This window comes from Sus scrofa, chromosome 14 (genome assembly GCF_054392235.1).
Source record: "Sus scrofa isolate SSC_HxYL_T2T_F1_AM1 chromosome 14, Sscrofa_HxYL_maternal_Yorkshire_Landrace_v2.0, whole genome shotgun sequence".
NCBI lineage: Eukaryota > Metazoa > Chordata > Mammalia > Artiodactyla > Suidae > Sus > Sus scrofa.
Window position 1 is genome coordinate 162,507,639 of NC_139396.1, and position 21,740 is coordinate 162,529,378.

Genomic DNA, 21,740 nt, shown 5'->3' on the forward strand with positions numbered 1-21,740 from the left:
CGTCCACAGCATATGACTCAGCCACTCTTGAGGCTGATCTCTCCAGTCCTAAGCCTTCTTCCTTTCGGGGTCCTCCTGCTACTGGACCAGAACTCTCCCACGGGAGCATCTTCACACAGCAACCGGGTTTCTCGGCGTTCTAGAACACGAACCAGGATTTCGCGATGGAGGCGCTGGATATCTCCTTACCACGAGGCCGTCCTTGGTTGTAGCACGTGTAACAGAAGCCCTGGTCTCTACTCACTAGAGCCCAGTAGCAACCTCCAAGTTTCGATGACTAAAAAACGTCCCCAGCCATTGGAATGTCCCCTGGGGACAAAACTGCCCCCCCCTCCCCGTTGAGAACAGCAAAGCTAAGCCGCATAGGGTTTCTAAAGTTATCTGGCTTTTACTGGCTTTTATATAGTCTAACTCATTTCTCTAAAATAGGGATTATTAGCTTCTGAATAAAAACAGGATCGCTCATCAGCAGGAAAATTAAAGTTCATGAGCTTTTATAAAATCGACTTGAATGTGGAGCAAACTTCATGGAGAGGTGTATTCTTCGTGCCCATGAAATCTCTTTTGGTGTCGATGCCCTCCCGTGCCCTTGGCCCCATCCCCCCAGCCCTCCTCCTCCTCTGCCCTCCCCTCGCAGTGCACCTGTGCTAAGGCAGGGTAGGAATGTCTCAGCAGACGCTTGGGCCTCCCTGAGAAGGTCGTCAGGACCATCAGCTCTTCAGTCTCAGGGACCCTCCTTCTGCGGGGCCACTGACAGTGGCTAAAACAACAGCTCTGCTAGACACACTGTCTGCCCTCAGTCTCCTTCAGGCCTTTCTAAAATATTCAAGGGAAATTCTGGGACGGGTTTCATCACGGGCACGGCCAGTCTCTCTCAAATCCCTTCTGCTGACGTCAAGACCAGAGGGCCAGGGCGACCTCACTCGGTGGTCCTGCCTCCCCACAAACCACTTACAGGGGCAGCCCTGGGCAGAACCCCGCCCACCACAGATGCCTAGATTGGCCAAAGAGCTCCGAGGCTGCCCGCCAGGCTGGGGTCATTCGTGGGCCCAGGCCCCAAGCTCCCGCTTCACCCTCTGCAATGGTGGGAGTTTCAGACCAAAAGGATCAACAGGTCTACGAAGGCCCTTTCTGAAGCCACCTGCTGAGTGCTGTCTCTCTGCCTTTCTGGCCCTGCTGTGGCAGTTATCTACAAGCCCGGTCGTGGGGAAGGTGTCCTTTTCTGACGGAATGCACGTTATAGCAAATTTGATTAGAGAGCCTTATAAACACAAACATGGAAAAGACCCTAATGATTATGTCGCTTTATCAATCACGTAGGAGACATGCAGAGTGAAGCTGTCCCCGGAGTACACAGGGTTTGGTTCGGGTTCTTTCTGAGATTAATTTGCTCAGAAAATAGTAAGTCATCCTTAATAAATGCCAATGGACTGATGGATTTGAACCAAAATCTTGACACAGCTATAAATTACGTTCCACACAAGAGATTATCCATGTGTTTTATTTATTTCCCCCATCAAACCCTAAGTGCATGTTCACAAACACGCTGAAATAGAAATAAGATTTGGTTCTTGAGAATACAGCATTCTATTGACCAATGAATCCATCAGGCCAACACAGAAATGCAGAAGCCAAGGTCCCATGCTGGGAAAACCACATCAGACTTGCCAGAAGAAGACCAGAAAACCAAAAACACTTCCAAAACTAGAAAGTAATGAAACTAGGTTTTTTTCTCTTTCTGCCATGAAAAAAGAGTGTGTGTCAATGAGAACCTTGCAATCCAGGCTCTGATACCAGCACATCCTTCCAGCATGAACTCGAGTATAAAATTCATATTATAATTCCACAAAATTTCTATCCAAGTCCTATTGAATCACATTAAAAAACTAAAACTCAAATAGCAAGATTAGCTCGTGCCTCCAGACCTTACGAAACACAGCCGTTCCAGCTACATTTAAGGGTGGCCCCAAACGTGCGCTCACCAGGTGACAGTCAGCAGATGGGCTTGTATGGCTGAGAATGTGTTTGGACCACACGGCTGCAACCAGTCAAGGACCACCTCCTCCTGAGCCCCTCACCCTGCATCCAGCATGGCTCCCGACACCAGATCGTCGACCAGCCCCACCTCCGCCCCAAGGCCTCAGAACAGAACGCCCACTGCACGCAGGAACCCAATACTCACACCTGCTCCCCCTCCTCAGCCACAGCTCTGGTGGCTTCTGCACAGGACCCCACCCACCCGTGTGTTCAGAGCAGGCCCAGCTGGCCAGGCGAGGAGCGAGGGCTCCGTAAGGGCTTTGTACTAGTTCTTCTTTCATTAACTCAGATGCTTAACCATCTTCTAGAACATTGCCTTGACTTCTTCCAAGCAACACATGAGACAGAAATTCCTCAGCTGTGTGCATCACTCCCCGTAAAGACTTGGCAAAGGGACGTCTCATCTCTTCACACAGAAACTTAACACTCTGCTTTATGGCAGAAAATGCCTGGAGTGACTAACTAACAAGACCTTGAGGTCCGTCGTGTGGTTGGAAGATGAACAAGCCCATGGAAGCCTTGCCGAGTCTCCTGCCCGGCTGTCCTGCACGAGAACCCAGGAAGCCACAGACCTAGAGCAGGTGTGTCCCTGCCTCGCTCAACACGCTGTGGACGCTGGAGCCGGCCCGAGGCCTTGACAGCCTGGGCTCTGTGCTTACCGGAGAAGGACGCCTTCCGCAGGGGGATTTTGATGGGCGCCAGCGTCAGGAAGTGGCAGGGCTGCACGCTGGAGGGGGACGGGCCTCCACGTCTCTCGGCGTCCACAGAGACCATGGCTGCGGCGGCAGCTGCAATGGCAATGGTGGGGCTGCTGCCGACAGGCTTAAGGCTGTTGTGACAACCACCTGCAGAAGGGGACAGGGAGGTCAGCGAGGAATGCCTGGTGTCCACAGAGACGAGGCCATTTCATTCCGCAACAGACAAGCACCCAGAAAACAAGAGCAAGGGAACCCCTTTCATGTCCATGCCCTGGCCATGGTCCCAGAAATAAATGTGATGCACGTTCAACGTGCCCAGATGTCACCTGTGCACAGAGCTGTGTGTCATCGGACGTGTACAGTCATCAGGGGACATGCCCGCCTTAGAGAGAAGCGACTTTGCCGCAGCACACAACACCATGTTCAGTAAAGGAAGCAGATTCAGTTTACGTCAATTCCATCTCCACGCTATGTAGCCACTCAGTCAACAAACTGTCACTTGGATGATGAGGTGCCAAGCATCCTAGCTCTTAGGGACAGAGTCGCATGCCTCTTACTTTAAATCCAAAGGGCACACTCAGTGCCAGAGCCTGCAGACTTTCTCTTGGTTTCTGTCTTTCCCTATTTTCCAAATGTCCTCTGATGGGCATACACAGATTCTGAATGTAATTTTTTTATAGAGCAGGTCTAGGGTTACAGAAAAATTGAGCAGAAGGGAGAGGAAATTCTCACAGTTTCACCCACACCTGTTCCCCTCCTCTCACCCTATTCATTAGGTGCTGCACCTGTTACCCCTGACGGCACCACCGACGCCGATCCATTATCCTCACCCAGAGTCCCTGCTCTGCATTAAGGTTCACAGTTTGTGTTGTACTTTCTATGAATTTTGCCAAATGCGAAACTAATTCCCCCACAGGTTCCGTCTGTTTAGCTCCGCAAAGTGGAAACAACTAAGCCCAGCGAGGAAGGCAGGTAGAAAGCTGAGACAGGAGTTCGCGTCATGGCGCAGGGGTTAACGAATCTGACGAGTATCCGTGAGGACATGGGTTCAATCCCTGGCCTCGCTCTGTGGGTTAAGGATCTGGCATTGCCATGAGCTGTGGTGTAGGTCCCAGACGTGGCTCAGATCCTGTGTCACTATGGCTGTGGTGTAGGCTGGCAACTGCAGCTCCGATTCGACCCCTAGCCTGGGAACCTCCATGTGCCGTGGGTGTAGCCCTAAAAAGACCAAAAAAAAAAAAAAAAAAAAAAAGGAAAGAAAGCTGAGCTAGGCCAATGACTGGTACCATTAGCCAAGTTGTGAACACAAAGGAACAGTTCCCAAAGGAAGTTGAAAGTGCGACTCCGGGGAACACTAAACAGTAAGAAAGAGAAGCCGCCTTCTTGCTGAGATGGAGAAAGTGTGAGTGGTCTGGACAGAAGGTCAAACCAGCCCCAGGCTCCCCTTCAGCCAGAGCCTCGTCCAGAGCAAGGCCCCAACTCTCTCCAGTTCTGTGAAGGCTGAGGGAGGAGAGGAAGCCACAGAGGAAAAGTCTGGGGAGTTCCCCTTATGGCGCAGGGGGTTACGAATCCGACTAGTATCCGTGAGGATTCAGGCTCCATCCCTGGCCTTGATCAGTGGGTTAAGGATCTGGCGTTGCTGTGACTGTGGTGTAGACCTCAGCTGCAGCTCAGATTGGACCCCTAGCCTGGGAACCTCCATACGCCGCAGGTGCTGCTCTAAAAAGGGAAAAAGACAAGTCTGAAGCCAGCGGAGGGCGTGTCTCGAGGCTCAAGGAAGGGAGCGCCTCAGTAACATCGACGTGTGGGGGAGGCAGCAGGTGCTGAGGGGGAAGCTGCGGTGAGTGAAGCTCCAGCTACAATAATTAGTGATTTTCATTTTCTTTTTTTTTTTTTTTTTTAGGGCCGCACCTGCGGCATCAGGAAGTTTCTAGGGTAGGGGTCAAATCTGAGCTGTAGCCTCTGGCCTATGCCACAGCAATGCCAGATCTGAGCTGCGTCTGCAACCTACACCACAACTCACAGCAACGCTGGATCCTTCACCCACGGAGCAAGCCAGGGATCGATCCTGCATCCTCATGGGTACTAGTCAGGTTCCTTAACCACTGAGCCACAACGGGAACTCCTACAGGGTAGTTTAAATAAGCAACCAGTGCAGGTGGTGACTTTAAGCTGAAGCCAATGCTTGTCGACCACCAGAGACTCCTGGCATCTGTAAGAATCATGCTCAGGCCCCCCCGCCTGTGCTCTGCAAAGGGAACTATGAAGCCTGGATGCCAGCTCGCTTGTTTATAACATGGTTTACAGAACATTTTCAGCCCACTGTTGAGACCTATTGCTCAGAGAAAATAAAAGACTAGATGCCTTTCAAAAATACTGCTCATTGACAAAGCTTCTGGTCACCCACAAGCTCTGATGAGATGCCGTTTTCATGCGAACACGACATCCATTTTGTAGCCTGTGGATCAAGGAGGCGTTTTGACTTTCAAGTCTTCTTAGGTAAGAAATGCATTTAGTAAGGCTTAGAGCTGCCATAGATAGTGATGCCTCTGACGGATCTGGGCAAAGTCAATTAACACCCTTCCAGAAAGGATGTGCCATTCTAGACACCAGTAAGAACATTTGTGATCACAGGAAGAGGTCAACAGATCCACAGCAACAGGAGTTTGGGAGAAGTGGAGTCTAACCTCCATGGATGGCTTTGAGGGGTTTCAGACTTCAGGGGTGGAAGTCACTGCAGATGTGGTGGAAACAGCAAGAGAACTAGAATTAGAAGTGGAGCCTGAAGATGTGCCTGAGTCGCTGCATCTCAGGATAAAACTTGAAGACATGCAGTGTTGCTTCTCGGGGATGAGCCAAGAAAGTGTTTTCTTGAGATGCAATCTACTCCTGGTGAAGACGCTGGGAAGACTTTGAAAGGACAATGAAGGCATTACAGTATGACCCAAACTTAGCTGATAATGCAGCAGGGTTTGAGAGGACTGACTCCAGTTTTTACAGAATGTCTGCTGTCAAACCGCATGGCCTGCGACAGAAAAGTCATTTTTGAAAGGAAGTCAACTGATGCGGCAAATACACTGCTGTCTTGTTTTAAGAAATTGCCACAGCCACGTCAACCTTCTGCAACCACCGCCTTGATTAGGTCACAGCCTTCAACATCCAGGCAGAGATTCTCCAGCAAAAAGATGACAAACCCACCAACGGCTCAGAGGATGCGTAGCATTTTTCAGCAACAAAATCTTTTTAATTGAGGTCTGTACATTGTTTGAGAGAACGCTATTGAACACTTAGTCAACTGTACTACAGTGTAAATGTAACACTCAGATGCACTTGGAAAACAAACAAACAAACAAAAAAAGCTTTTTTGCCACATTCCTCTAATAACAGGGCCTGGAACCAAACCAGCAATATCTCCGAGGTGTGCCTGATATATTTCAAGTTCCTCTGTATTTTTCTTTTGTTTTTTATGGTTGCACCTGTGGCATATGAAAGTTGCCGGGCCAGGGATTGAATCTGAGCTGAAGCTGTGACCTAAGCTGCAGCTGCAGCAGCGCTGGATCCTTTAACCCACTGCGCTGGGCTGGGGATTGAACCCACACCTCTGCAGCAACACAAGCCACTGCAGTCAGATTCTTAACCCACTTTGTCACAGCAGGAATTCCTCCTTTGCATCTCTTCATGGCACGAGAGCCCTTTTCTTTTTATTAGCAAATAATATTCTTTGTCTAGATGGACGAGTTTATCTTTTCTCCTACAGAAGGACATCTTGTTTGCTTCCAAGTAATTATGATTATGAATAAAATTTCTCTAAACATTTGTGTGCATGTTTTTTTGGGGTCTCAGCTCACTTGGGGAAATACCAAAGAATGTGACCGCGAGGTCACGTGGTAGGACTGCCTTGAGCCTTTTGGAAGAAATGACCAGACTGCCTCTCAAGGTGGCTGCACCACTCTGCATCCCACCAGCAGTGAAGGAGCGTTCCTGCTGTGACATCCTCACCAGCACTTGGCATCCGTGATCTGCATTTGGGACGTGCTGGCAGGGCTGTAGTGATGTCTCTCCGTGGTCACAAACAGATTTAAAGTCAGGAAAACCCCCCACTATTCAATGCATATTGTCTTACTTAACAATAAAAACACATTACAGAAAAAGTATACAATGGAGTAAATTAGCACATAAAAATGTCTGTGTGGTGCCCCAGCTGAGTACCGCTGACCTTCTATTATGCAGCCAACTGGAAGTTTCCAGCGGCACAGTCTGGCCATATGGGTGCTGACCCGCCAGGACGCTGCACGCGCTGCTCTCCCACAAGGCATAGAATAAATGTCCAGTTATTCGTGGGAGCCCAGTATTCCTGGCAGTGGACTTGCCACACATTAGAGGTATTCACTAACCGGCCCCCACCAGAGTAGGTGTTGCCTATTATAAATAAATGTGACAATGTGTGCATTTATCACCTGTTCCAGAATGGACGTGTTCGGGGTCAAAATAGGGTAAGCATTTTAGGGTGCACACTCGTCAGTTTAATGAGGCAGTTCTGAAGCTGTATGGAAATGTTTCTTTGTAAATTCAGATTTCCTGCCTCTGGATTCCTGCTTTACATGATTTCACTGCAGGTGTTCTCACTGGAATGTAACCACTTGTTGGCTCTATTCAGAGACAGACCTGCTGGCAGGACCCAGGGCTTCAGGGAAGTGCGATCCTCAGCCTTCCCTTTAGGAGAAGACAGCGCCAAGCGCAGACCTCAGGGACAGGATACCTGGCGCATTTGTTTAATGAACTTCACCTTTTGTTCAAAATGAAGATGACCACAGCAAAGAATGAGAAGGTAACTAACAGCGATTTAAAAGAAACCAGTGCCAGAGTTCCCCGGTGGCCTAGCAGCTGAGGATTTGGTGTTATCACTGCTGTGGCGCGGGTTCAATCCCTGGCCTGGGAACTTCCACATACTGAGGGTGTGGCCAGCGAAAGAGAAAAAAAGAAACAGGTGCCAAGGCATTTTAGAGATGGGAGTTTTAGCAGCACACGATTTTGCGGTCAAAAATGATGAATCAACCAAAACGGAGAAAAAAAAAAAAAAAAAAGAAGTGGAAAGGTGGTTTTTAACCTGCTCTGAATTCATCTGGTTACATCAAATTGCATCACTCACCAGTTAGTTCACAAAATTGCCTGAATAAGATCGGGGGAGACAGGAAGTTAATGACGACGTTGATACAATCACTGTCACCACTGGTGGAGGAGACAGAGAGGCGAGTCTGCGATTCACCCCCGAGAGGCTCCCGCCAGGCTCCCGCCCTGCCCAGGTGCGCTGCGTGTTGACAGTAAGCAGACCCAGGCACCCGTGTGGGAGCAGGACCCACTCCCCCCAAGACACGGAGAGCACAGGTGAGCTCCATCCTCGCGGGCAGGTGGGAGAGGCAGCGTGCCCTGTGGCAGGAGGGCTTAGGAACATCCGCGGGAGGAAACATCTGGAGCCCAGCGTCGGGGGAGCTGCTGGCGGCTCCCTGCTTCCCTCTCCACCCCTTCCCCCACCCCCACCCCCTCAGTCAGACTTTTATGGAGCATCTCGGCATCTCGGCATCTCCGCACAGCTCAGGCCTGAAAGACGATGCCTCAGGAGGTGGGATGCAGGCAGGTAATGACTGCAGGTACGCGCGGTCTGAGGATGCCAGCCGGGAGGCGCGGGCCGATGGGACCTGGGATGCCAGCAGCTCCCCAGAGACGCCTCTTGAGCCGAGTCTTGGAAGATGAGCAGCACTCAATGAATTGCTCGACTGATAAGTAATTATCCTAACTCACTTTCCCCAGAGGACTACAGAGACTCCCTTAGTTGAGTAAATAAACTGAGATAAGTGTTCCAGCCAAAAAAAACCTGCTAAGCCAGCTAAGAGATAAGCCAGGAATGCTATCCCATAAGGATGACTTATAAAAATCAATGTTTTAAGCAAAACAGTAATTAACCATGTGCTTCCCTTGAAGGCGGCCAGAGGACAGAGGCAGGTGGCCCCTGCGGGGGGGACTTCCTTCCGGCTGAGTTCACAGCCCAACGCCACGTCCCACCACAGCCCTCCACCCCCTTCTCTGATGGCCAGACCTGCGACGTGTGCGTTTTTACTCTGAGTAAGCCCAGGACGGCCACGGGAACCTGCGTGGTCTCTACTGGGGGCCAGGAAGCAGGGCTCAGTGAGGTCAGTGAAGGTCAATGACTCACAGAAAGCGCTGGAGAGAGATGCACGGACTCTACAGCCAGGCGTGTCTGCCCCAAGTCCCTTCTGCCGGGCTGGTGTAGGACCCCACCCGGCTGAACACCTGCCCCTCCCTCCGACTGGATCCCTGGAGCCTCCGGAGAACCTGCTCCTTTGTGCTGCCAGAGCCCGCCTGCCGTCCCCACAGGGATCTTGGGCCCTGACACTCTGATGTTCACGGGAGCAGGCGGCTGTGCTCCAGGCACCCTGACTGCTGACGCCCGCCCGGCGTCGGCCTCCAACACTGGAACCCAGCCAGCAGCTGGACTCTGCTCCCGCCTGGACTCGGCAGAAAGAAAGGGAGAGAAAGGCTGGGCACCCAGGGACTGGGGCGGTGGGACAGGCAGGGGCTGGGACAGGCAGTGGGGGTGGGACAGGTAGGGGCTCTGGAACCACCTGGCCTCAGGCTGAGATGCTGATCAGGCACCTTGCAAGTTCAGGGGTGTCCACTTGGCCTGGACGGCCCCATCTGCTCCTGCTCCCCTAGGCTTGTGGGGGCGCGCGCCCGCTCTCGGCCTGAGGGTCTTCCGTCACTGGCTGCATTCTGCAGAGTTGGCTGGAGGGGACCCTCACCGCGGTCCCTGGAAGGCTGCTTGCTCCCGCATCGGAGGATCCCTGGAGTTGTAACTGCCAGCCGGTTGCAGGGCCAATAAAAAGCTGGACATTTACCTTCGTACCTTTACAAAGAGTGGGATGAAGGCCTCTGACTTGCATCTGAATTTGAGGACACCTCGTGGAGCTGGAGACCTTAACCTCAGGATGCCGGTGGCGGCGGCGGTGGGGGCGGGGGGGGGGCGGGGGCGGGGGTGAGATGACGAGCAGCCACCCCCACGCCCAGGGCTGTGCTGCGGCAGCCACATCCTCAGAACAACACGCCGTGCTGATTTTTGTTCATTACGTCCGTTTAGCACATGCCTCAGCTCCGGTGGATCCTTCCTGCAGCGCATCCACCAGCTGGTCATCGTTTCTGCAAACACGAAGGTCTGGGCGGGAGGTGGCATCAGGCAGCAGTACAGGTATGAGGGCTTTACCAGGAGGCGGGTCTGGGGTCTCTGGCAGCATGTGCGCCCTTGACCCGGGGTGGGGAGAATGAGGGGCCCAGGTCAAGAGCATGCGTCTTCCTAGCTCTGGTCCTGCCAGGGCCTCATGTCTCTGTGTGCTGACGCCCTGCTCCTGGCAGAAGGAAGCCTCAGCACTCACTCAGCTCTGTTTAGGAAGTGCTGTGACAGACGGGCCTTGGTGTGCCAGCGACGGGCCAGCACCAAGACCCCGCATGCGTGTTTGATGTCGTCTGGTAGCTGCCACTCCGGTGATTTTCTGAAGGAAACGAGCAATTCCTAGTACAGCTAAATGTTCCCACGTTCCCAGGAAGTGAACCCTAATCTGGGCTGGATGGTCACCCCAGCTCCAAGGTCACTCTCACCTTGCAGCAGTATCTACTGTGCTCTGGTGGGACAGGAGCTGCTCAAGGCACCCACTGTGCTGTTCTCTGCCACCCTGGCCCCTGGGCAGCATTGTGCCCCCCTGCTGTGGGTGTGTCCCTTTGCCAAGAACCCCCAGTGGCAGCAGGAGAGTGGCTCTGTCAACCTGCCATTGACATCACCCCGCTCCGTCCTCCACGCTGTGCCCAGGGTGCCTGTGCAAACCTTGAGCCTGAGACTAGAGGGAGGAGGGCTCTCCCCTCCCCCGCTGGAACCACCAGCTTCCCTCCCACCATGGAGCAAGCACAAGCCCCCCCCGAGGGCATCTCCCGTGTCCTCCCACGCCCCCCCTTACAGGCTGGCCCACAAGCAACCGAGTCCTGTCTCGGACCCTGGAGGGAGGGCTCTCCTGATGATGCCCTTTGACCCAGGGGACCCCAAGCTCTTCAGCCCTCGGGTGGGCACCCCGCCCACTTCTTCTGTGTGAGCCTGCGCACGACCCGTGCCAGAAAACCCTCTTCCTCCTCTTTCTGGGGAAGAGGAAAATATCAGGACCTCTCCTCAAAGAAGGGTCAGTGATGGGAGGGCCACGCCCGGAGGAAAAGCTGCCTGGATGGAAAGCGCAGCCCCATTCTTGTCTCCCACCGTCTGGTCACCGGAACAGCAGCCTGTTGGCCTGGCGCATCTGTCGTAGGAGCATGACAGCCTCTGAGCTCTGTCCCCTTGTTTCCCTGCTGTGCTGTCCCTGCACCAACCCCGAGGTCCTGGACCCAGAGGCACCGGGACGGGGGTGGCACTTCCCGAGGGACCCAAGTCCTCTTCCCTTCCAAAGGCTCACCGGGTCCCTTGAAACGATGCTCATCGTGGAGCCCGGCCGCAGGGGGGGCAGCAGGGGGCGCCCACGGCCACCCCTCAGTCCTGTCTGCTTGTGGAGACGCACCAGCAAGGCCAGAGCTGGTGCTCACTCAAAACCCGCCAGCAACCCCCTGCCCCACCGCCTCGGACACGAACTAATGACATCTCCAGGGCCTGGAGACAAAGAAAGGAAGCTGTATCGAGCGGAAAACCAAAACCAGATGGAATCAGCGGGAACCGACATGGCGACAAACCTGATCTCCAGCAACCGCAGTGAGACGTTATCACCTGAGCAGCCAAAGGACACACCCACCCGAGGGCCATGACCAAGAAGTCACAGACCAAACAGGGATGAGGGTGGCACCTGCCTCTGGAAAGCCCTGCCCATCATTAGCCTCACCTCCTCCCTTGTCTTCACTCTTTAAATCCAAATCCCACCCAGGTTCCCGCGGGACACATGGGTTAAGGATCCACAGCCTCAGGTGCAGCCGAACTGCCATGTGAGTGAGAGAACTAAGTTCCGGCTTCTCCTTCGGCCACTGCGCAAAGCCTGTGTGTAGATCTCAGCTTCGGTTTCGTGATTTGGCTGCTCAGGCGGGAAAGGAAAACCCGAGGCTGAGGGCCCGAGCCAGGCTGGGGTCACAGGACTTAACTCGGTAACGCCAGCCCGGCTCCCAGAGGCGCATGTTCAGCTCTGCTGAATTTCCCTCCCAGCATCTCCCTCTCTGCCTCCCCCATCTCGGCATTCGGCAGGTGGCTTTCCCTACAGATCCCTCACCGGCCACAGAGCCCTCTTGGCCTTTGCTGATTTCCAGGCGTGTCTGGCACAGAACCGCTCCTCAAAGGGAGGGTTGCAGCCTGGATGGTTCCCTGGGGACTCATGCTGGTGCCCAGCTCTTCCCAACAGGAGGCGCTGCTGCTATTTGACTCACTTCCCTCCAGCTTGGACCGCACATCCTTACACATTTCCAAGGACGCCCAGAAGTCAATGCCCCATGGACCCCAATATATCCAGGCTGTGGGCACAGACCCTGAGGCCCCCACGGTGGGCTTGGAGCCCCTCATCCCGTAACGGATGGTCCCTTATGTCCCTGACCATAAGATCGAAGGGGCCGCCAGCTAGATGGGACCCAGTGCCTCGAAGGGACCAAAGCCTTCCCCTCCCAGTTGGGGGCCCACCTGGCTGGGTCCCCTCCCTCGAGCAGAGCAGCAGAGGGTGTGGCTCTCGGGGACACTGAAGACACAAGACTCATCAGTGCAGTGGAGCCACCTCGTCACTGTGAACAGCTCCCACCCCCACCGCGGCACAGCAACCCCTCCCTTGGAGCCACACGCATTGCTGGGGGGGGGTGCCCAGCTCCCCCAGCCCCCACAGCCCCTGGTGCCAGGCAAGGACGTACGAGTTACTGGGAGGGGGTGAATTCACTTAGCTTTGTGTGTCAGCTTAGAGATGCTAATATACTGTTATTTTTATGATTTCATGTAACTTGTGTGCAATAATGTGAATATTCACTTTATTAAAACTGGAGATTAATTGCACTACCCTAAAGAACAAATTGCTGCTAATACTGGGTAAAGCGAACATCCTGACTGCTGGAAGGGACTGAGTCAGGGAAGGAAACGGGAAGAGGCAGGATGGCAAACCATCCTCATCAGGAAGCTACGGCAGGAGTTCCCGTCTCGGCTCAGCGGGAATGAACCTGACTAGGATCCATGAGGATGTGGGGTCGACCCCTGACCTCGCTCCATGGGTTAAGGATCCGGCGTTGCTGTGAGCTGTGGTGTAGGTCACAGACACACACACAGCTCAGATCCTGCATTGCTGTGGCTCTGGTGTGGGCTGACACCTGCAGCTCCGATTTGACCCTGAGTCTGGGAACTTCCATAAGCTGTAGTTATGGCCCAAAAAGAAAAAAAAAAAGAAAGAAAGAAAAAAAAGAAAAAAGAAAGAATGAAAGACAGATAGAAACAACAGACAGACTGAGAATAATGTATACTGAGCATGGAAGCCCAGCCTCCCCTCTGGGCCAGCACCTCCTCTGGAGAGAAGGAGTGGGTGTGCAGCGCAAGGGCCTGGGGTGGCAAAGGATGGTGACAAGAGCATGCACGCCAGCCTAGCTGGACTCCGGGGCTGGCTCAGCGGGGAAACTGCCCTCCCAGACTCACTTCCCACCAGAACACCCATGACCACACACATTCATGACTTCCTTGAAGGCAGGAGGGTCTTCACACTCAGAGGACATGGCCGGGGGTGTATACAGTAGGTGCTTAGCAAATGCATGTCAATTGAACAGCCCCTAGTCAACCGTTTCCTGGGGGTTGCGTTCCATGAGCGGCTTAGTGGGTTCAATTGGTTCAAGTCTCCTTCTGATTTTACTCTAGTGGGGTCCCCCTTGGGAGATCCAGCCACCCCTGGGGGAGATCCAGCCACCCCTGGGGGAGATCCAGCCACCCATGGGGGTGAGGGTCCCAGCGTGTGTGCGGCTGTGCCTGCAAGGAGCGTCATTTTCTATGGAACACAGTGGCGTCAGCAGAACTTTGCTGTTTGCCTTGAAATAAATGCATTTTCCCCTGAAAGCCACAGCAGGTGGATTCTGTCCCTCACAGGCAGCCCGAGGTTTCAGTGACCTTGAAGCGGGACAAAGTCCCCGGAGTCTGTTCCACAGCAAAAGCAGGGACGCTGCTCAGCACAGGGCGCCGTTCCCCACCAGGCAGCTGTCTCCCGGCCACTTCATCATGCTCCACGCACACAATTTACACTCACCTCTCACCTGTCTCACAACAGCCTGCGGCAGCCATAAAGCGCAGGGAATTATCCTCAGCCGTGTCTGTCTCTCAGAGACACATTTAGACAACGGCACAATCAACCAGCTGACGAGTTTTAGGACTTTTCCCGCTTTGAGGTTCCGCTCCTCGTTAGAAATTAAGATGATTGAGTGTCTCATAATAGAGACACCAAGTACATCTTTCCCTTCTGCACCTGCCAAGAGCAGCTCCATCCCCTGAATCCCTGGTACAGGTGTGCGGTCCGTCACAAGACCTGGAAAGGCGGTGGGTGGGGCTCTAAGGGATGGGCTGGGATAATCACGTCCACACGGACAGCTCCACTCCCCCAAACCCAGACACTCTCCCAGGAAACAGCCTCTGGAACTGGGCTCCCTACAGGGCCCCGCTGAAGACACACAGTATTCGAGAATAGAAATCTCAAAGACAGGAATTTTCAGAAAAACTTTCTCAATCATACGTAGCTGCTGTGCTGAACTCGTGTTGCAGCGAAATTAGGTGTGACTGTGCCTGTCCTTGTAGAATTGCTCCCCCAGGGGGACAAGAATTTGGGTTTTAGTATCAAGGCATCGGTGTGGGGGTGGCAGGGCTTACCCCTGCGGTCACAGGGGCCTAGGGAACAGAATTCGCCCCTCACACGCAAACCCCGCCCAGGGAGCCTGGAGCAGGCTAAGAACCTCAGCTCGGGCATCTGTGAGGTCTGGTTCTACATGGCCCTCCTGGAACCAGGCCAGCCTCCTGGCAGGACCAAGCGCTCCCGGGGTGGGCGGGGACTGTATTACCTGCGTGGTGGCCTGTGAGCCTCCAGGGAGCACGTCCCTGTGCACAGAGAGGCCCTTGCAGCGTGCCTGCGTGTAGCGCATGTGAAAATAAAAACCTGTCATTGTCATGACCGTTAGGAGGCATTCTGCACCTGTGCCGCCTCTGGGCAGGGTGGGCGGGGAGGGGGGTAGCAGGAAGGCGGCGGGCAGGCAGGAGCACAGGATGTCTGGGGCAGTGTGTCTCCCCGTCGCTGTTGCTCCTGCCGCTGAGTTCCAGGGATCCTGCCACACCCAGACTTCTTGTGGCCCAAAGCCTGCCCAGGGAAGGCCAAAGGATCGTTCCACCTCCAAGGTCAGGAGCAGAGTGGAGGCGCCTGGGAGAAGGGGCACTTGGAAGACTGGGGTCACGAGTCTAACGTGTGATGCGGAGAGAAGACCACGTGAGCCTGGACTCTGAAAATCCCAAACCGAAGAGGCGGAAAGTGAAGACGACTGGAGGGGCCTGACTCCAGCGTCCTGAGAGGACTGTCCTGCTTCAGCAGGCCCCCTGGGCTGTCGGGGAAACAGCCCCTCAAGAGCCCGAGGGAATAACGCATGGGCGCAGCCGGGCTGCAGCCGCTCGCAGACGCCGAAACGCCCAAAGCAAATGTGTCCAAACCCACTCGAAGCCGCCCCTCTGTCTTTCAGGGCGGTGGGGACACGGCTCTCTCAGCCATGCTCCCTGCCCCCATGGGGCATTCCCTGGGGAGAGGCCCTCTCTGTAATGAGGCCTGGCAGAGCCAGGCTGCGTCCTTGGCTGTTAAGCTACACGGGACATCGGTGCCTGCGGGAAGATACACACGCCCCTGTCTCTTCAGGTGGAAGCAGCTCGTTTACCTGCGTAGCCTTGGAGAGGCACCTGTGACAGGCTCAGGGCAGGCAGCGGCGGGCCTTGTCACCAGGGGCTCTGCGGCCAGAGGGACTCTGAGTCAGGGCTCCTGGGCCCCGTCCCTTCACCCCTCCAGCATAAAGAAAAGGTTTGCCATCCGTGAACCCAAGCAAGCTCTGCCCTCCTCTTCCGTCTCAACATGAGATCCTGACTTCGGAGTCAATCACATTTTGCCCGTGAGAGCGGCCGTGCTCCTCTGGGAGGCCCTTCTCCCTCGGCCCCCCGGGTCCACATGCCTCCTTCTCACCATCTCCCAGCAACCATCTAACAGCAACCGTCTCGCGCCTCCTTCCTCCTCCTGCAGCTTGTAAAGCCCATTCTCTGCCTCCCACCTGCCCGCCTCGTCCTCTTCCGAATCCTCAGACATGTCCAAGTGTCCGTCACGAGGCCTCGTGGCAACGCGTGGGAAGAGTGCCCTGTGCTGCTCCCACGGCAGGAGGAGAGCCACCTGCGGTTTGTCTCTGCCACGGGGGATGAAGGCAAACAGGCTAATGAGATCAGAGGCGAGGCGAGGTTCACTTCCAATTAAAAAAAAAAAACAAACAAACCCGCTCTGCTGAGGATAATGCTGCCTGAAATGAATACTTATTTTCCTTAAAAGGGTGAATAATATATTGTTTATATAAACAGCATTTGTGTTGGTGCCAGAGGAACAAGGAAATTGCAAGTAAAATCTAAGACCACTAGGTCATTACCACAAGAAGAAAATGCCAGCCTTGGCCATTGGGAACCACTTGTCTTTCTATTCTTTCCAAAGGCAGATCTGCCTTGAAGCGGACAAGGCTTAACCTGCCAGGTACTCACTTGCACCACCTCTCCCAACTCTCAAGCCCTAATTCCTATTAGCGATGTTGGTTCTTCTCCTTCAAGAGGACACTAAGTTTGTATGAATGTTATGGTTCAAAACACCTGCGCTGTCCTGCACACAACCCTCAATACCTAAAAGTAAATACTGCCCAATAAAAATGTAGAACCATTCTTCTGCAAAGCCACTTAGAAAGAATTGACCCAAATCGCCATCTCCTAAGCCACGTACAATAGCTAGATATTCAGATCTTAAGCTTTCCAGTTTCTGAGAATTCTCATTGAAATCACACGTACATGCATATTCAACAAATGCAGTTATGACAAATATGGCCATGATATGCAGGGAGATTTAGAAACAAGCATTATACTTTTTTAAGAAAGATTCCTCATCCAATTTGGGGCAACATTTGCAGTGCTGGTAGTATCTAGTAAGCTTGGAGAACTGATTCTTCATTATAGAAACCAGGAACGGTAGCCTCAGGTATTGTGAGACTGAAAGACTAGGTCTGGAAACTCCCCACCAGGAGTATTTTAGTCTATTAATACACCAAGAGATGCACAAAATGTTAGGCTGTAAGATCTAAGACCTAAGGAAGCGGAATTTTTAATTTTTTTTTTACTGCTCTCTCCCTAGCACATACACCAGTACAGGGTACAAGGCAGGTGCTCAATCCATATTTGAGGTATTGATTATTGATTTGATATCTGCCATGGTGTTAGAGACGAGACACTTTGCCAGGTGCGGGGGATCCAGTAGTAGACTAGACAGACAAGGCCACCTGCATTCTGGCCTGCATGACCTTGACACCGAATGTTTAAAGGAAAAATGTCAGTGGGGGGGGAATGGGATATTTAATTTTCATCAAAAACATTGTTGCTCACAGTTAATTTCTTTCTTTTTTTTAATTTTTGCTTTTTAGGGCCACACCTGGGGCATATGGAAGTTCCCAGGCTAGGGGTCAAATTGAAGCTGTAGCCGCCAGACTATGCCACAGTCACAGCAATTCGGGATCCGAGCTATGTCTGTGACCTACACCTCAGCTCATGGCAGCACTGGATTGCTGACCCACTGAGTGAGGCCAGGGATCAAACCTGCATCTTCATGGATGCTAGTTGGGTTCGTTAACCCCTGAGCCGTGAAGGGAACTCCTCACAGTTAATTTCTTACAGGTCTTGAACATAATTTTTTTTTTCTTTTTAGGGTTGCACCTGCAGGATATGGAAGTTCCCAAGCTGGGGGTTGAATCAGAGCTGCAGCTGCCAGCCTACACCACGGCTCACAGCAACACTGGATCCTTAACCCACTGAGCGAGGCCAGGGATTGAACCCACATCCTCACAGACACTATGCTGGGTTCTCAACCTGATGAACCACAACAGGTACTCCTTGGACCTAACTTTTGATGAAAATAAAGCCCTTGTGATATCCGTAATTCAAGAGGAATCTATGAACCTACCAATTAAGCCCTTTGCCTGGCTAGCAGATCACAAGGATATGCAATCTGACAAAAAATATATACTCTAATGAATAGTCCTTATTATACAGCTGTAGAGATAAGTGGGCTTGGGCCAGTGAACTGCCCAGTCTTCCGAGCTAAAAAAGTTGAGCCAACTCCGGGGTCTAGCAGTGTGATGAGTCAGGTATGCTAGGGGCTCCCCAACTCCTGGAAAGAACCTCACTGAAGATACTCGCTTCTTGCTGCTTTGCTAAACTTTCCCAAACAGAAGCAGTCTCCAAGGGTCCCACCTCTCCCCAGCCCCAGAAAACCTTCCGCCCTGGGTGGACAAGTGGCGGACAAGGGCAGATGGGGGGGCTGGGCAGCAGTGAGCTGCTGGCGCTGAGTCTAGATCTTAGAATTGAGCAGGGGCTCCATCTTCGTGGCGGAGGTGGGTCTGGTCCTGGGTTAGTGGTACCCCTTAGTTCTGCAGAAGCAGGTGCACAACCTTTTGGAGGAATGCATAAGCTACCTGGGCCCGCTAAATTTCCACCTACTATGATCCAATTATAACTTCCTAACTGAAGAACGCCAGGTAAAAGAGGCAGAGGCAACAGGAGTGAGAGGCCTTAAAATAACAGACAACAAAACTGGACCCTCGAAGACCAGAGATATTAGAATTTTCATGCACAGAATATAAACTAATTATGTATAAGATTTTTTTAAGAGGAGTAAGGATCAAGACACTGTAAGCAATGAAGCTGATTTGAAAAAAAAAAAAGGCAGAGGACGTGCTAGAGATTAAAATGATAATTCTCAAAACAAAAAACTTCATGGAGGGCTGAAACAGAAGATTAGACACAGAAGAATTGAGACGTATTGACTGGAAGATATATCCAAAGAAATTATACAGCACAGAGAACAAAAGACAAATAGTATGAAAGGAAGACAAATATGGGATTAAAATAATAACATTTAGAATATTCCTTATCAACATTTCAGAAAGAAAAAATGAAGATAACGGAGAAAAAGCAGCATTTGAAAGTTCCCCCAGAAATGAAAGACATAAATCCACAGAAGCACAACATACGAGTCATGAATTTTTAAAAGAAGCAGATCTAGGAGTTCCCGTTGTGGCTCAAAGGTAACGAATCTGACTAGCATCCGCGAGGATGGAGGTTCGATCCCTGGCCTTGCTCAGTGGGTTAAGGATCTGGCATTGCTTCGGCTGTGGTGTGGGCCGGCTCCTGAAGCTCTGATTAGACCACTAGCCTGGGAACTTCCATGTGCCTCGGGTGCGGCCCTAAAAAGCAAAAATAAATAAATAAATAGATAAATAGAGGAATCCGATCTAGACACAATGTGATGGAACTGTAAGCCGTCAAATCAAAGAGGAATAGCTACAAAATTCAGAGAGTAAAGACAGATTTTACCCACACAGGGCCGTCATGTAGAATAACAGAAAATTTAGCAGAAATTAATACGTGCCACAAATTATTGTAATAATATCTTCAGAGAGTTGAGGAAACATTTACAATGAGCCAGAAAAATCATCCTTTAAAAATGAAAAAGTAAACGTTTTCAGATGAGCAAAAACAGAGAGATGTTACCACTTGATGATATTCCCTTAAAAATCCCAGCATATCTAATAAAAGTAGTCTCTAATAAATCTCTAACAAAGTCTCTGCTAAAAGAGAAGAAAAGCCGTCAATCCTACCCTCAAGAATAAGAAATAGCAAGAATGGTCACAGGACCATTAAATACCCTATAAGTCAGTCGTTAAACATCCTGGAAAGACAGGACCTCATGTTTAAAGAAGCAAGTCCTACACATTGTCTGGTGTCCTCCTTTAAGACAGCAAAGCCCTTCCAAAGATTTAAAAAAGGAGGGACCACATCTCCATTGATGCCACGAAATCAATACAACTTTGACACTAAAAGGAGGCAAGGCGAGTAGAAGAAAAGGAAACAGCAGGGCAGTTTCACACAGGAACACAGATCCATGAACCTGAGCAAAGTCATGACAAACACTGCAGTATTTTGAACAAAAAGAGCCATGGGTCATGAAAAAGGCGAGTTTATCCCAGGAAGAAAAATGATGCGATGTTATAATTTTAAAAAATACCTTGCTTTGCAATATAGACCAAAAGGAGAAAAGTATGAGACAGAGAAATGCAAAACACAGAATCTTCCATCCCTAAATTACGATAACAATCCATAACCACTAGCAAACTAGGAGAGGAGTGAGCTTTCCCAAGCTCGAGGAAGGGTCATTAATAAACACCACAACACACGTCATTGTTAGTGGGAAGTGTTAGCTGTGTCCCCTTGGAATGGGAACTGCGGAGTGTCTAGCGTCACTACCCCATTAGATGCGGCACTCAAAGTCCTGGACAGCAAAGGCAAAAATGAGATTTTAGAAGCAAAGCTAAGGAGCTCGAGAAGGGAAAGGAAGAAACAAATCCTTTCCCTGAGCACGAGCACGTCTGTGGTTCCCGCCAAGCAGCCTCGTGTCCTTCAAACAAGTGGAAGACTGGCAACTTAGATGAAGACGCCAATGAGAAGTCCGGAAAATTATTACAAAGAAATGATGCTAAGTTGCCTTCAAAGTGTTTGCAGACAGCGAACACTTGGAAATAGTTCCCTCTGGTGTATTTATGTTAAGTAAACTCTGACTCAGCTGGCTTTTAAAAAATTCATTAAAGATGACATTTACTAACTGATACTGTGATGGAGAAATATACATATTAAAACATTAAGTCACAGAGAAACACAAACTGTGGTTACAACATGAATCATACGTGGCAATGCATTGATCCGTTAGCATTGTTTGAAAATATTTACGGGAGCTGTGGATAACTTATTTTTCTTCTTTCTACATGTTGGTAGTCTCTAATTTTTCAATACCTCACATACGAATGATCCTTAAGTTAGGAAAAACAAAATGTATTAAAATAAAAGGCAAAGACAACCTACAGAATATGGGAGAAAATAGTTGCAAACGACGCAACCGACAAGGGCATCTCCAGATGTGTGTCTCCAGAACATACAAGCAACTCACACAACTCAACAGGAAAAAAGCAAACAACCCAGTTGAAAAGGGGGCAGAAGACCTAAATAGACATTTCTCCAAAGATGACATATGAATGGCCAACAGGCACATGAAAAAATGCTCAACATCACTAATTATTAGAGGAATGCAAATCAAAACTACTATGAGGTACCACCTCACACTGGCCAGAGTGGCCATCATTAATAAGTCCATAAATAACAAACGCCAGAGGGGGTGTGGAGAAAAGGGAACCCTCCTACACTGATGGTGGGAATGAAAATTGGTACAACCACTACGGAAAATGGTATGGAGGCACCTCAGAAAACTAAATGTAGAACTACCATACGACCCAGCAATCCTACTCCTGGGTATATATCCAGACAAAACTTTCATTCAAAAAGACACATGCACCAGTATGTTCACTGCAGCACTATTCACAATAGCCAAGACCTGGAAACGACCTAAATGGATTTAGAAGGTGTGGAAGATATATACAATGGAATACTACTTAGTCATAAAAAATAGCAAAATAATGCCATTTGCAGCAACATGGATGGAACTAGAGATTCTCATATTAAGAGAAAGACGAACACCACATGGTATCACTTACATGTGGAATCTAAAGTATGGCACAAATGAACCTTTCTACAGAAGAGAAACAATCTCGGGGACTTGGAGAACAGACTTGTGGTCGCCAAGGGGGAGGCGGAGGGAGTGG

General features: G+C 51.1%; 1 protein-coding gene across 1 annotated transcript in view; it reads right to left on the reverse strand.

The window, feature by feature from the left end:
- The window catches only part of TCERG1L (transcription elongation regulator 1 like), a 180,514-nt gene that overhangs the window by 140,400 nt on the left and 18,374 nt on the right, over nucleotides 1-21,740 (reverse strand). Inside the window, exon 4 of the mRNA XM_084997466.1 lies at nucleotides 2,697-2,882. Within this exon, the coding sequence (XP_084853592.1) occupies nucleotides 2,697-2,882 (186 nt within the window). The remainder of the gene's footprint in view (nucleotides 1-2,696; nucleotides 2,883-21,740) is intronic.